At 35.0% G+C, this 12,856-nt stretch overlaps 1 protein-coding gene across 1 annotated transcript; it reads left to right on the top strand.

Annotated features, from left to right (window-relative positions):
* Positions 1–2,674: 2,674 nt before the first annotated feature.
* LOC107867929 (probable WRKY transcription factor 4) lies at positions 2,675–11,970 on the top strand. The gene is made up of 4 exons (XM_016714423.2): positions 2,675–3,311; positions 4,351–5,015; positions 5,134–5,292; positions 11,414–11,970. The coding sequence occupies exons 1-4, from the start codon at positions 2,952–2,954 to the stop codon at positions 11,691–11,693; spliced, it is 1,464 nt and encodes a 487-aa protein (XP_016569909.1). The 5' UTR covers positions 2,675–2,951; the 3' UTR covers positions 11,694–11,970.
* Positions 11,971–12,856: the final 886 nt, after the last annotated feature.

Below are 12,856 nucleotides of genomic sequence, written 5' to 3'. Positions count from 1 at the left end.
AAGGTTAGTATGAGTTTAGAATGTTGTATCTTTTGTTACATTACTTGATGTATCTTGTATATGGTATTATTGGATGTGTTGAATTATGTTGTATCTTTTCTTTTTATTATTCCTTGTATAAATTATTTTATTTTGAGTTGAGGGTCTATCGGAAACAACCTCTCTATCTCACATCTAAGGTAGTGATATGGACTGCGTATATTTACCCTTCCCAAACCTCACTTGGTGGGAATATACTGGATATATTGTTGTTGTTTTACAGATAAGAGTCATATAATTCTCCTCATTTTTATTTTTTATACTAGTAAACTTATTCGCGCTTCGCGCGATTACAAAAGATGGTAAGATTTTTAAAACATGAATATAATAACCATAAAAAACTTAACTTAAAAGATTAATGTGGTCATTTCGATTTCAACAAAGTATTACACTATCTATTTATAAAAGAAAAAAATTATTATTTCCAACAAAGTTATGCATTACTATTTTGAGACAAAAAAAATAATAAACTTAAGAAAATTAGAAATTCATATAAAATACAAATAAAGAGAGAACACCTGGAAAAAAAGATAATGCAACAACATTTTTATGACTTGAATCATTAAAAAATAGAAAGAGAAAACATGAAATTGATGCACAATTTTTCAACTCTTATTAGCATCCAATTCCACAAGCCGATCACCATTTAATACCATTTATCTTATTTCTTAAGTCAAACTAAAACTTGAATTCAATAATCAATGAAAACATAGCAACTTAAAAGATTAATTTGATCAGTTTTACAAAATCTTACAATGTCTTTATTTATAGAATTGCAATAACATGCGATTATTAATTATTTTAGGGGCTATGATAATAAGAAAATTTTGGGAAATAAAGAACATGAGATTCTACATTATTTTCATTAAGATTTTTTAATATTCTTCTAATATTCATTATCAAAATTATTTTCAAACCATACATGCAACAATATTAATGATAAAGCAACTCCTTCATGAGCATCGAACACACATTTACGATGTTAGTAAACTGAAAGAGTATTTTTCGACAAACACTAAAGTACCGCACTTCTAGTAATTGTCGGTGTCTTCATCGCTAATTTTATCGATAATATATAATTTAACTTCTTCATTTCTTATAATTAACAAAATCGACGACACGTGTAGTCTCATTCACAGATTTCCAAATAAATCAATTAAACTTCAATAGGCTTATGATTATTTTTCGTTAATTAAATTTATAACATATATACAAATTTAATATGTTAATTTTATTGTAAATCGTCCTAAAGAAAATGATAAATTAATTTAACTTTTTTTAGTTAAACTCTTATTTATTTGATTGGCGTACCATGTATGATACCTTTATATATTGTTTGCTTCCTTGAGACTCAATACTATTTATTTACTTTATTTTCTTTCTCGAATATGGTATGGTACTCAATCATCTAGTCATATTACGATCGGTGCTGACGAAGAAAATGTAAATTAAGTGCTTAATGAGTTTGTTGATACAATTTAGTTATGACTAAATTATGTTATTTAAGAAGAAGAAAAAATCAGCTTTTAGGTATTTTCTCTCAAACAGAATAACTATAAACAATTTGATGTTTGTAACTATTCAAATTAAAAGCATTATATTTTATATTTTACATGTACTATTAATTATGCTATTATTATTATTATATTGTTTTGATTATATGTTTGAAAGATATAAAATCATATCAATAACTGTGATTTCCACAATATTATATTTGTAATCCGCATTACTGTTATTATGAAATTAAAATTCTCTATCACTCTACTTTATAATAAAAAAGTTTAGCATTTTTTCTTTTGGTAAGTGAAACGCTCAACATAATTACAATAAATGTATTAAGCTATAAAGTATTGACTTACTAATAGAATCAGATTCACACCTTTTTTGTTAGATACATCCATGTATATTGTCAAAGCAGCATAAAAATAACATTTAATTATATATTCAATCAAAAAAGTAGAGATTAATGAAGATGGATGCATTACTAAATCCAAGATGCAATACAGAAGATGGAAACTTCATTAGTGAAAGTTGAATTATCTGTCTTCTTTCTTCATGGCAATGCAGTGGGAAAAAGAAAAAGAAATTGCATATGAAGGAAAATTCATAAAAAGTTTAAATACTTTGAGAAAATTTGATACACGTTTTGCAACTTTTTAATTTTCTTTGTAGTGTATTTATAATTAAGTCTAGTAACTGCTCAAGACTTTTGGAATTCTTTTCTTTCATGATTAAGAATTTTGAAAGGTTAAAAATTGAAATAATATTTATTTTTCTTGGAATCTTTCCTTTCATCAATAGGTAAATAATATTGAGAATTTAATTGTAATAAGTAGTCCTATTAAATTGGTGTGCGTTACTGAGCAAATTAATGTTGTTACAAAAATACATAAAGAAAAATAAGAGAATGGTCAATTAAATAGAGAAAAAGTTCAAAAAAAATGAGAAAAAAAAAAAAAAGACAATGAAGGTCATAGAGAAATGCCACATCGATAGCTCTCTAATCCTCTTTTATATAGATATATAGATTTACTTTAAAACAATTTATTATATCAAATAAGACCCACATGAATTATATAAATATATTTTTTCTCTCCTATTTATTATTTTCATTGTAAAATTAGAAAAATAAGGCTCCTTATTTACGTATCAAAAATTAATGAAGGGTCACGTAACTTTTGTTGGATTGTAGAATTTTTCAAGAAAAGCTGTAACCAGTAACAAAATTCTCAATTAATCAATCATTCATTGCTCCGCCCACTGTACATTCTCAAGAAACAGAAAGTACAACAACAAATTGTTGAAACAGATGAACAGCAAAACACAAAGCATTCTCTGGATTCTCCTGTCTTTCTTCTCTCCTCTTTAACAACTTTGTCTTCACTGATAAGTTTAACCTTTCCAATCGAAAAATGGGGGAAAAACTGAAAGTTCCAGCAGTTTCAGCACTTCCTGCACTAACAATTCCACCTAGGGAAACATTTTTTGGTGGTGGAAATATGTCTTATTTTAGCCCAGGTCCAATTACCCTTGTGTCCAGCTACTTCTCTGAATCTGAGCACCCTTCTTTCTCTCAGCTCCTTGCTGGGGCCATGGCTTCTCCACTAGCAAAACCCCTTTTGACTAAAGAAGAAGAAGCTAATTGTAAAGAGGGGAATTTAGGGTATAAGCAGAATCGACCGATGAGTTTAATGGTGGCTCACTCTCCTTTCTTTACCCCTTTTAGTCCTTCTGGATTGCTTAATTCACCTGCCTTTCTTTCCCCACTTCAGGTAAATTCTTCATTAAAGACTTCTTTTCTCTTTATGGAAGAAGCTTTAAAGTTGATGATTTTGGGGTTCCAGAAATTAGTGATTTTGGTACTTCTATAATTCAACTATCTACTATTGGATAAGTGCTGCTACTTTTTATTCAAAGCTAGTAAATCGTGTGTGGAAGCTTTTATTTTGGTTCGCACAAAGTTTGGGACTTTGGGCGCGAACCAATAGAAGCTTCTATTTTGCAGGATTTATTTTAGTATCTGAAAAGGAAAAAAATGGGTCTATCGGAAACAAGGTCTCTACCTCACCACTGGGGTAAAGTAAGGACTGCGAACCTACTTTGTAGGATTACACTGGGTCTGCTGTTGTACCTGAAAAGGAAAAACATACTTGGATTCATAACAGGTTTGGGAAGAATTTGTCAAAGGGAGAGATTGAGAGTTCAAGTCTGTGGGTGCGGAGTACTGCTGTTACACTACTCTTTCATGCCAATAGGTGATGATGGTTGCTAACTTAGTACTGTATTTTTGTAGAAGGTTTTCAATTTATATATAGTTTGAGCCGGATAGTGCCAGCACCCATCACCAGAAGGCTATCTACATCTGCACGTATTTATCAATGATGATGAATTCATGAATGTTTACGGTTGTTAAGTTTCCCACATTGTTTGAGGAAATGGATTATCTTGGACAATATTCATCTTATGAGCTAGCTTTTGTGGTTGAGTCAAGTCCGAAATCCATTTTCTTAAGATGGTATTTAGAGTCAGATTCATCCCTGTTCTTGGTCGCAATGTTGGACCCCTGTGTTATATTATCCACACATTAGATGTATAGTCTTCGGTGGAGAGGCGGTGTTAAGTGTTCCATATTGGTTTAGAAAATGTGTTGTTGTCTCCTTATTTGGTTTTGGGGAAATTCTCACCTCATGATCTAGCTTTTGGACTGAATTGGACCCAAGATTTTTTTTTTTCTAACAATAATGGTTAAACAAAGTTATCAATCATAGTGGCATCTTATTGTTTATATATAACTCATTGCATCTTTTGTAGAGTCCGTTTGGGATGTCACACCAGCAAGCCCTAGCACATGTTACAGCGCAGGCAGCATTATCCCAGTCTTACCTACAGGGGACATCAGCACAAGTATTAGGGACATCTGACCTAGACGAATCTTCTTTACAACCTCAATTAGATACTATGCCGTCAGACCAGCAGATTAAGAAGTTTGAACTGCCACAGATTTCTCAATCTGAGGAAAAGCCATACCTTAATTCAGTCGATAAGCCAGCTTCTGATGGTTACAATTGGAGGAAGTATGGCCAGAAGATGGTTAAGGCAAGTGAATGCCCTCGGAGCTACTATAAATGCACACATGTCAAATGTCCTGTCAGGAAGAAGGTTGAGCGATCCGTTGATGGTCACGTAACTGAGATAACATATAAAGGCCATCACAATCACGAGCTTCCTCAACCAAACAAACGCAGAAGAGATAGTGGTGCTCAGGATGGTTCAGACTGCTCCAAAGCTAACCCTGAAATTGAAACACATACTGAGATAGAAACCAGCGGCTTAAATGGGGCGCATCTTGCTCATTCTGAGCAGGTGTCTACTGAAAGGGCATCTGAACCTCCAGTTTTGAAGGATTATGATGAAATTGTGGACACTGCAACAGCAACAGGCAAGGAACAGGATGATGAATCAAATGTGAAGAGAATGTAAGTTCTTTCAGCATTCTTCTGCTGAGTTAAGAAACCTCTTTTTTGAAAATAAATAAATAAAAGGGGAATTTGCAATTGAGCAAATATGTATGTGATCCAAGTTACCGTTATGCAGGAAGACAACAGTCGAGACTCCTATTCTTTTTTCATCACATAAAGCGGAATCAGAATCCAAGATTGTTGTGCAGACAAGGAGTGAAGTAGACATTTTGGATGACGGGTTCAAGTGGCGTAAGTATGGGCAAAAAGTGGTGAAGGGGAATCATCATCCGAGGTAATTATACACACATGTAGCTATGGTCTATTGTTTAATTGACTAAAGCAATGGTGTTTAGTTGTATCCTGCTTTTTTGTCATTTGTCCAGGATATTCCACTTGCATATTTCCTAGGCATTTGACAAATGCAAAACAAATAATTTAGTAATCGACTTCTATTTCCAAGTCATATTGTTCAATGATGTGGTATTTATTAAGTACCATGAAATCTTCTTGCTCTAAAACTCTTGCTAGTGCCTTGTGATTTTTCATTGAGTGATGTTGTTGAGATCTGTTCCTGCAGTTCTAAGCCATAAGAAATCTCTTCTTCTTCTTCAATAACAATAAAAGAACAGATTGAATAGGAAAAAATGTATTATTCTTATAGAAGTCATAGGAACAGATTTTACTGATTTTAAAAAAAAGTAAGGAACACCTTTATTGAATTCTTGGATTTTAATTTGGTCTTATTACATGTTTTCAATATATCTGAGAAAAATATTTTCAGCTTTGTAGAGTTTGGCTTTAGGCCTTACCAAGAAAAGAAAGATAAAAAGAGAAGTTTGCATTGGATGCTCGTCTCTGTAAAATTATCTGGTTCTTCACTCTTCAGTGTTCATTGTTTGACAGTTGGATGATAGATGACATAAATATCCCACATTAGCTTCTCTTCACTTTTAATATTTTGTTTGTCCTATGTTGTTTGAGGAAACTTTCCTCTCAATGAAACAAGTTGGCTTCAAGAGAGGCCTCCAAAAGCTTGTGACCTGAATTAGAAAAAGAAAATGAAAGGAAAGCAGGTCAATATGTATCTGATGGAGTTTACATCGTACATAGAGCGCCCAAGTGTTGTTTAGGCCAGCGTAGTTCTCTTATTCATCGGTCAAATGCACTTGGCTCTTCTCCTGGAGGCAAAAGCCAAAATGTATTGTGTTGGTCCCTGGTCTCCTTCAATTTTTACTTGGCTCTTCACAGCTCATTTTGTGAAACTGGGATCACGGATGAAGAAAGAGGGATGTTCTACTTTAGCTTTTCATTTCTGTTCCCGATGTCACCTTTTCATTGTTTTGCTTGTCCCAAGTTGCTCGTAGAAACTCTCCTCTCAAATGCAGTTGTATTCAATTGAAATAGCAGTAATATGATTATTGATTATTCAAGAATCTAAGTCAACTTGCTTATAAAAACAAGATACTCAGTTACTTCTTTGAAAACGGTTTCACGTGATTCAGCTAATTGTCTTGATTGTGAAGTGTTAGAATAAGAATAGGAATAGCATATTGAATTCTACTTGGAAAGGGATTGTAATGTAGTGTCCTATGAGGAATAGGATTGGAATGTAGTGTCTATAAATAGGGTCTCAATGTAATAATTTAGAGATAACAATTGAATAATATTTTTCTCCATTATTTCCCACATGGTATTAGAGTAGGTTAGAAATATCAGACAAGATAACTCAATCACCGTGCATCAATTCCGGTGACTGATTTGGGTCAATTTTTATTTTGTGGTTGTGTGAAAAATATAACACCACCAAAAGGATCGAAAACATCAGGCAACAAAAACCCGACGAAAAATTACCCTCCACGCGCCGCCACGCGCCAGCCAGAATCCAGAAATTCCGGCGAGATCTGCGTCACGCACCGGCGCGTGAGCCCATCTCCGGTCGATTTTGAGTTGTTTCTTTTTCTGTTGGGATCGCCGATCTATTCTGACTCCGACCACTTGCTCCTTTCCAAATTTCGACAATTATTTTGAGATTTCGATTGCCGGAATCAGTATTTTTTTTTCCAGAAATTCAGATCTAGTTCTTGGTATTTTCAAGTCAAATTCCCAAGATATCTTTTGGGCATGATATTTTTTTTTTTGGCTCCAAAAATATTGAAATTGGAAGTTCAAGTCCTATGATTAAATCTGAGCCCTTAATGAGAAGATTAGAAAATCAAACGTCACAGTCCATGAAGAATCGACGAGGGGAAGGTCAATTTGAAAGATCTCGTCCTAGGTGTAGTTATTGTAAAAGACTTGGACATACTCATGGCGTATGTTATTCTAGACCTAAGTGTAGTTATTGTAATATGCTTGGACATACTCGTGGAATATGCTATTCTTTGCATGGTTGACCAGCTAAAAATGCTCATATTGCTCAGTCTAACACCACAGGTGATCGACAGGTGTATTCATCTGACAAGGAATATAATGAATATCTTCAGTATCAAGCAAGCAAGGATATATTTCTACTAGTAGCCTCAACTGCACAATCTCCTACCTTAGGATTATGGGTTGTGGACTCAGGTGCTTCTGATCATATTTCTGGTGATAAATCACTTTTTTCTGATATTGTTCATTCACAATCTCTTCCAGCTATTACTTTAGCTAATGGAATTCGAACAGAGCCAAAAGGAGTTGGACAAGCCAAACCCCTATCTTCTGTCACTCTAGACTCTGTTCCTTATGTCCCTGGTTGTCCTTTTATTCTTGCATCTGTTAGTCGTTTGACACGTGCCCTTGATTGTAGGATAACTTTTTTTGATGATTCTTTTCTAATGCAGGACCGCAAAACGGGACAGACAATTGGCATAGGACATGAATCACAAGGCCTTTACCATCTTACCGCTTCAAATTTCTTCACAGCATGCTCCACTACAGATCCTCCCAATATTATTCACAAACGTTTGAGACATCCTAGTCTATCCAAGCTACAAAAGATGGTTCTTAGTTTGTCTAGTCTATCCACATTAGATTGTGAGTCGTGTCAACTTGGGAAACACACCCGTGCTACATTTTCATGTAGTATTGAGAGTCGCTCAGAGTCTATTTTCTCATTAGATTATTCCGATATTTGGGGTCCTAGTAGAGTCAGTTCACCGTTAGGATTTCGTTACTTTGTTACTTTCATCGATGATTTTTCAAGATGTACTTGGGTTTACTTAATGAAAGATAGTTCCGAGTTATTCTCTATATTCAAAAGTTTTTGTGCTGAAATATAAAATCAATTTGGTGTTTCTATTCGTGCTTTTCATAGTGATAATGCCTTAGAATACTTATCCTTCCAGTTTCAGGAGTTTATGTCTCATCAAGGAATCATTCACCAAACATCATGTCCATACACCCCTCAGCAGAACGGTATAACAAAAAGAAAAAATAAGCATCTCATTGAGACTGCTCGCACTCTTCTCATTGAATCCCATGTTCCATTGCGTTTTTGGGGCGATGCGGTCCTCACATCTTGCTATCTCATTAACAGAATGCCATCATCTTTGATCCAGAATAAGGTTCCCCATTCCATACTATTTTCTCAGTCACATCTTTACTCTATCCCTCCTCGTGTTTTCGGGAGCACATGTTTTGTTCATAACTCAGCCCCAGAAAAAGATAAATTAGCCCCTCGTGCTCTCAAATGTGTCTTCCTTGGTTACTCTCGAGTTCAAAAAGGGTATCGATGCTATTCACGTGATCTGGGTCGCTACCTTATGTCCGCTGATGTCACATTCTTTGAATCTCAACCTTACTATACATCTTCTGATCATCTTAATATCTCTGAGGTTTTACCCATACCTATAGTCTTACCCAGACCAATCTTTGAGGAATCTATGGTTACTTCTCCATCTCTAGCCACAGTGCCACCACTTTTGACTTATCACCGGCGCCTACGTCTAGTATCAGTCCCAGATGATTCATGTCCTGCGCCTACGCTTCCCCTACTGCGGACTTGCCTCTTCCTATTAATTGCACTTCAAAAAGGTGTAAGATCCACTCCTAATGCTAACCACATTATACTTTCTTGAGTTATCATTGTTTGTCATCACCCCATTATGCTTTTGTATCATCTTTGTCCTCTATTTCCATTCCTAAGACTACAGGTGAATCACTTTCCCATTCAGGATGGAAACACGCTATGATTGATCAGATTTCTGCTTTACATACGAGTAGTACTTGGGAGCTTGTTTCCCTTCCTGCAGGTAAATCTATTATTGGTTGTTGTTGGGTTTATACAGTCAAAGTTGGTCCAGATGGTCAGGTTGATCGGCTGAAGGCTCGACTTGGTCAGTTAAGAATGCTTTTCTGCATGGTGATCTTGAGGAAGAAGTTTATATGGAACAACCACCTGGTTTTGTTGCTTAGGGGGAGTTTAGTAGCCTTGTATGTTGATTGCGCAGGTCACTCTATGGTTTGAAACAATCCCCTCGAGCCTGGTTCGGAAAGTTTAGCACAATTATTCAGGAGTTTGGCATGATTCGTAGTGGAGCTGATCATTCAGTGTTTTATCGCCATTCTGAACCAAATCTGTGTATTTATTTGGTGGTTTATGTTGACGATATTGTTATTACCGGCAGTGATCAAGATGGTATCACTAACTTGAAGCAACATCCCCTTCAGCATTTTCAGATTAAATACCTTGTCAGATTAAAATACTTTCTAGGGATTGAGGTTGCTTAGTCCAACTCAGGTATTGTTATTTCTCAACGCAAGTATGCTTTAGACATTCTTAAGGAAACAAGAATGATGGGATGTCGACCCATTGACACTCCTATGGATCCGAATGCTAAACTTCTGCCAGGACAGGGGGAGCCACTCAGTGATCCTGGAAGGTATAGACGGTTGGTTGGAAAGTTGAATTATCTCACAGTGACTAGACCTAGCATCTCTAGTCATCTCTTTTCCTGTGAGTGTTGTAAGTCAGTTTATGACTTCCCCTTATGATAATCATTAAGATGCAGTTGTTCGGATTTTGCGATATATAAAGTCATCTCCAGTTAAAGGACTACTCTTCGAGGATCGAGGCCATGAGCATATCATTGGATATACAGATGCTGATTGGGCAGGATCACTCTCTGATAGACGTTCTACATCTAGATATTGTGTTTTAGTAGGAGGTAATTTGGTATCTTGGAAGAGTAAGAAACAGAGTGTGGTTGCTCGATGTAGTGCCGAAGCAGAGTATCGAGCAATGGTTGCAGCAACTTGCGAGCTGGTTTGGATCAAGCAATTGCTGAGAGAATTAAAATTTGGAGAAACTGGTAAGATGGAACTTGTATGTGATAATCAGGCAGCCCTTCGTATTGAATCTAATCCAGTGTTCCATGAGAGGACCAAGCACATAGAGATTGATTGTCACTTTGTCAGAGAAAAGATACTCTCGGGAGATATTGTTACAAAATTTGTGAAGTCAAGTGATCAACTTGCAGATATCTTCACCAAGTCCTTCATCAGTCCTCGTATTAATTACATTTGTGACAAGTTTGGTACATATGACTTGTATGCACGAGCTTGAAGGAGTGTGTTAGAATAAGAATAAGAATAGCATATTGAATTCTATTTGGAAAGGGATTGTAATATAGTGTCCTATTAGGAATAGGATTGGAATGTAGTGTCTATAAATAAAGTCTCAATGTAATAATTTAGAGAAAACAATTCAATAATATTTTTCTCCATTATTTCCACATGAAGTATTCTTTGAAATAGAAATCCAAGTTATAAAAGGATTTCCTGCGATTATTTCTAGAATGAAAAGAGGCAATAGTTCAATTTTTTTAATCTAATTTTATAAAATTGTGATATTCTCCTCGGTTGGAGAGGCCTGTCTAGTTAGTATACTTCATAACTTTCACCATTGTAGATAACTGTCTAAAAGCTTGATGATATTAATTCAATACTGGAGGATTCTTTTTCTTTTTTCCTTCTTGCGAAAAGGAGCCTTGGAGAAACATTAAAGTTGCTGCATGACCTACAGGTTGCCTACATCAAACCCCTTAGTACGGTCCTTCCTCGGACCTTGCGTAAAACGGCAGAATACTTCATGCACCGGACTGCCGTCTTTTTATTTTTCCGTCTTTCCGTTTGAGTATTTTTGGGGTTTATGTTTGTTCTCCTATGGATTGAAGGAAGGCTGTCTAGTTCTTTTCCGATTTGAGTATAGACTATGAAATGAAGCTGTGAAGAAAAACACTTTTTCTTCCTTCAAGTACTATACCCTGCCATAATATCTTGTTCAAAAGCTAGTTCATAAATCTTTTCAAGTGTGCTTCTCATGTTTCCTGTTTTATGTGATAACAATATGTGTTTTTCCCTGTGGAGTCATTACCTTTAATTACTGCTCTCAAGTTATGACATCTATAAAGCACTCGGTGATAAATTTGCAGGAGTTATTACCGTTGCACATATCCTGGATGCAATGTTCGCAAACATGTTGAGAGGGCTTCAACAGACCCAAAAGCTGTCATAACAACATATGAAGGCAAACACAATCATGAAAGTCCCATTGCTAGAAACAGAAGCCATAGCGCAGCCCAAGATAGTACTTGTCAGTTGAACGAGCAAGAGATTGCAACTTGGAGGCCTTCACTTCATGAAAAAGTTGCTCTTCATGCCAATGAAATACCAGTGTGTAGGCAGCTGAAAGATGAACATATGGCAGCATAATTTGCATTACTAAATGGGAATGGGTGAATATTTTTCTTTGTGAGACCAATAACAGAAAAAATCCTTCTTGAAACCTTCATGCTGATGTATGCATCTGTACACTAGTCTCAGAAATTGTTTGTAAATCTTATGGCTACTTGCTAAAGATGTCTATACATTGTTGGTGGAAGGTGTTCTAATAGTTTGTCCTCAGTAGTATGAATTTCTGGGCTTCTCTGTTAATTCCGGGTGTCAGCCTAAAAAATTAGTAATTGCATTTGAAGAGCTTTTTGGCAAATATCCAAGCCAAACCCCCTTGTCACTTGTCTGTCTTCTTACTTCAAAAGGTCAGGAGAAAAAGTAAATACAATTTGAAGGATCTATCTGTGCTCTCTATACAGGTGATTATGTTCTGTGTCCGTGTGCATGTAATATGACACAAGAATTGGAAGATTGAAGGTTCAAATCTGGCAAAAAGTGCCATGTAATTTTGCTCAAGTATGGGTGGATAAAATTACCTGATATCTATGTTATTGTACTGTAGGATGACCATTACTCCCTCCATTTTAATTTGTTTGACCTATTTTTTTTAGTTCATTTTTTTAAAAAATTAGTCTTTCCTTGTTTAGCAATTCTTTAAGACCACAAAATTAAAAGGTATTTCGATGCATATGGCATATCTTTATTGTAGGACCACAATTCAAAAGTTTTCTATTTTCTTAAATTATGTGTCAATTCAAAATGTATCAAAATCAATTTAAAATAGAGCTAGTAGTATATATCTTGGGAATTATTAGCAAGGACTTAAGAACTAAGTAGAGGTTCATGATCCCTAAGTTAACCGATTTGTCATAATGACAATATCTTTCATCTTTCCATCAAGTCTACCAATTATATTTGCTTAATTTATTACTCATTCCATTTCAAAATAATTGAATTGTCGGGTATGACACACTCTTCCAGAAAAAATTTTTAGAAAATAAATTGTAGGTACTTTTCACTATCACCTTTTAATTGTTCTTACTCTCTTAGAAAATGTAAAATACTTAAAAACCTCATTAAATAAAAAGATAAAATTGAAAGAAATTTAAACATGTTTTTTAAAGAATGAACAATTCATTTATTTTGAATATTGAAAAATAACTCAATAATTTATATATTTTAAAATGTAGGGGGTTGAATAA

Source organism: Capsicum annuum, chromosome 4, assembly GCF_002878395.1.
Source record: "Capsicum annuum cultivar UCD-10X-F1 chromosome 4, UCD10Xv1.1, whole genome shotgun sequence".
NCBI lineage: Eukaryota > Viridiplantae > Streptophyta > Magnoliopsida > Solanales > Solanaceae > Capsicum > Capsicum annuum.
The sequence above is the reverse complement of the archived record's forward strand: the minus strand, read 5'-3'. Positions and strand labels throughout refer to the sequence as shown.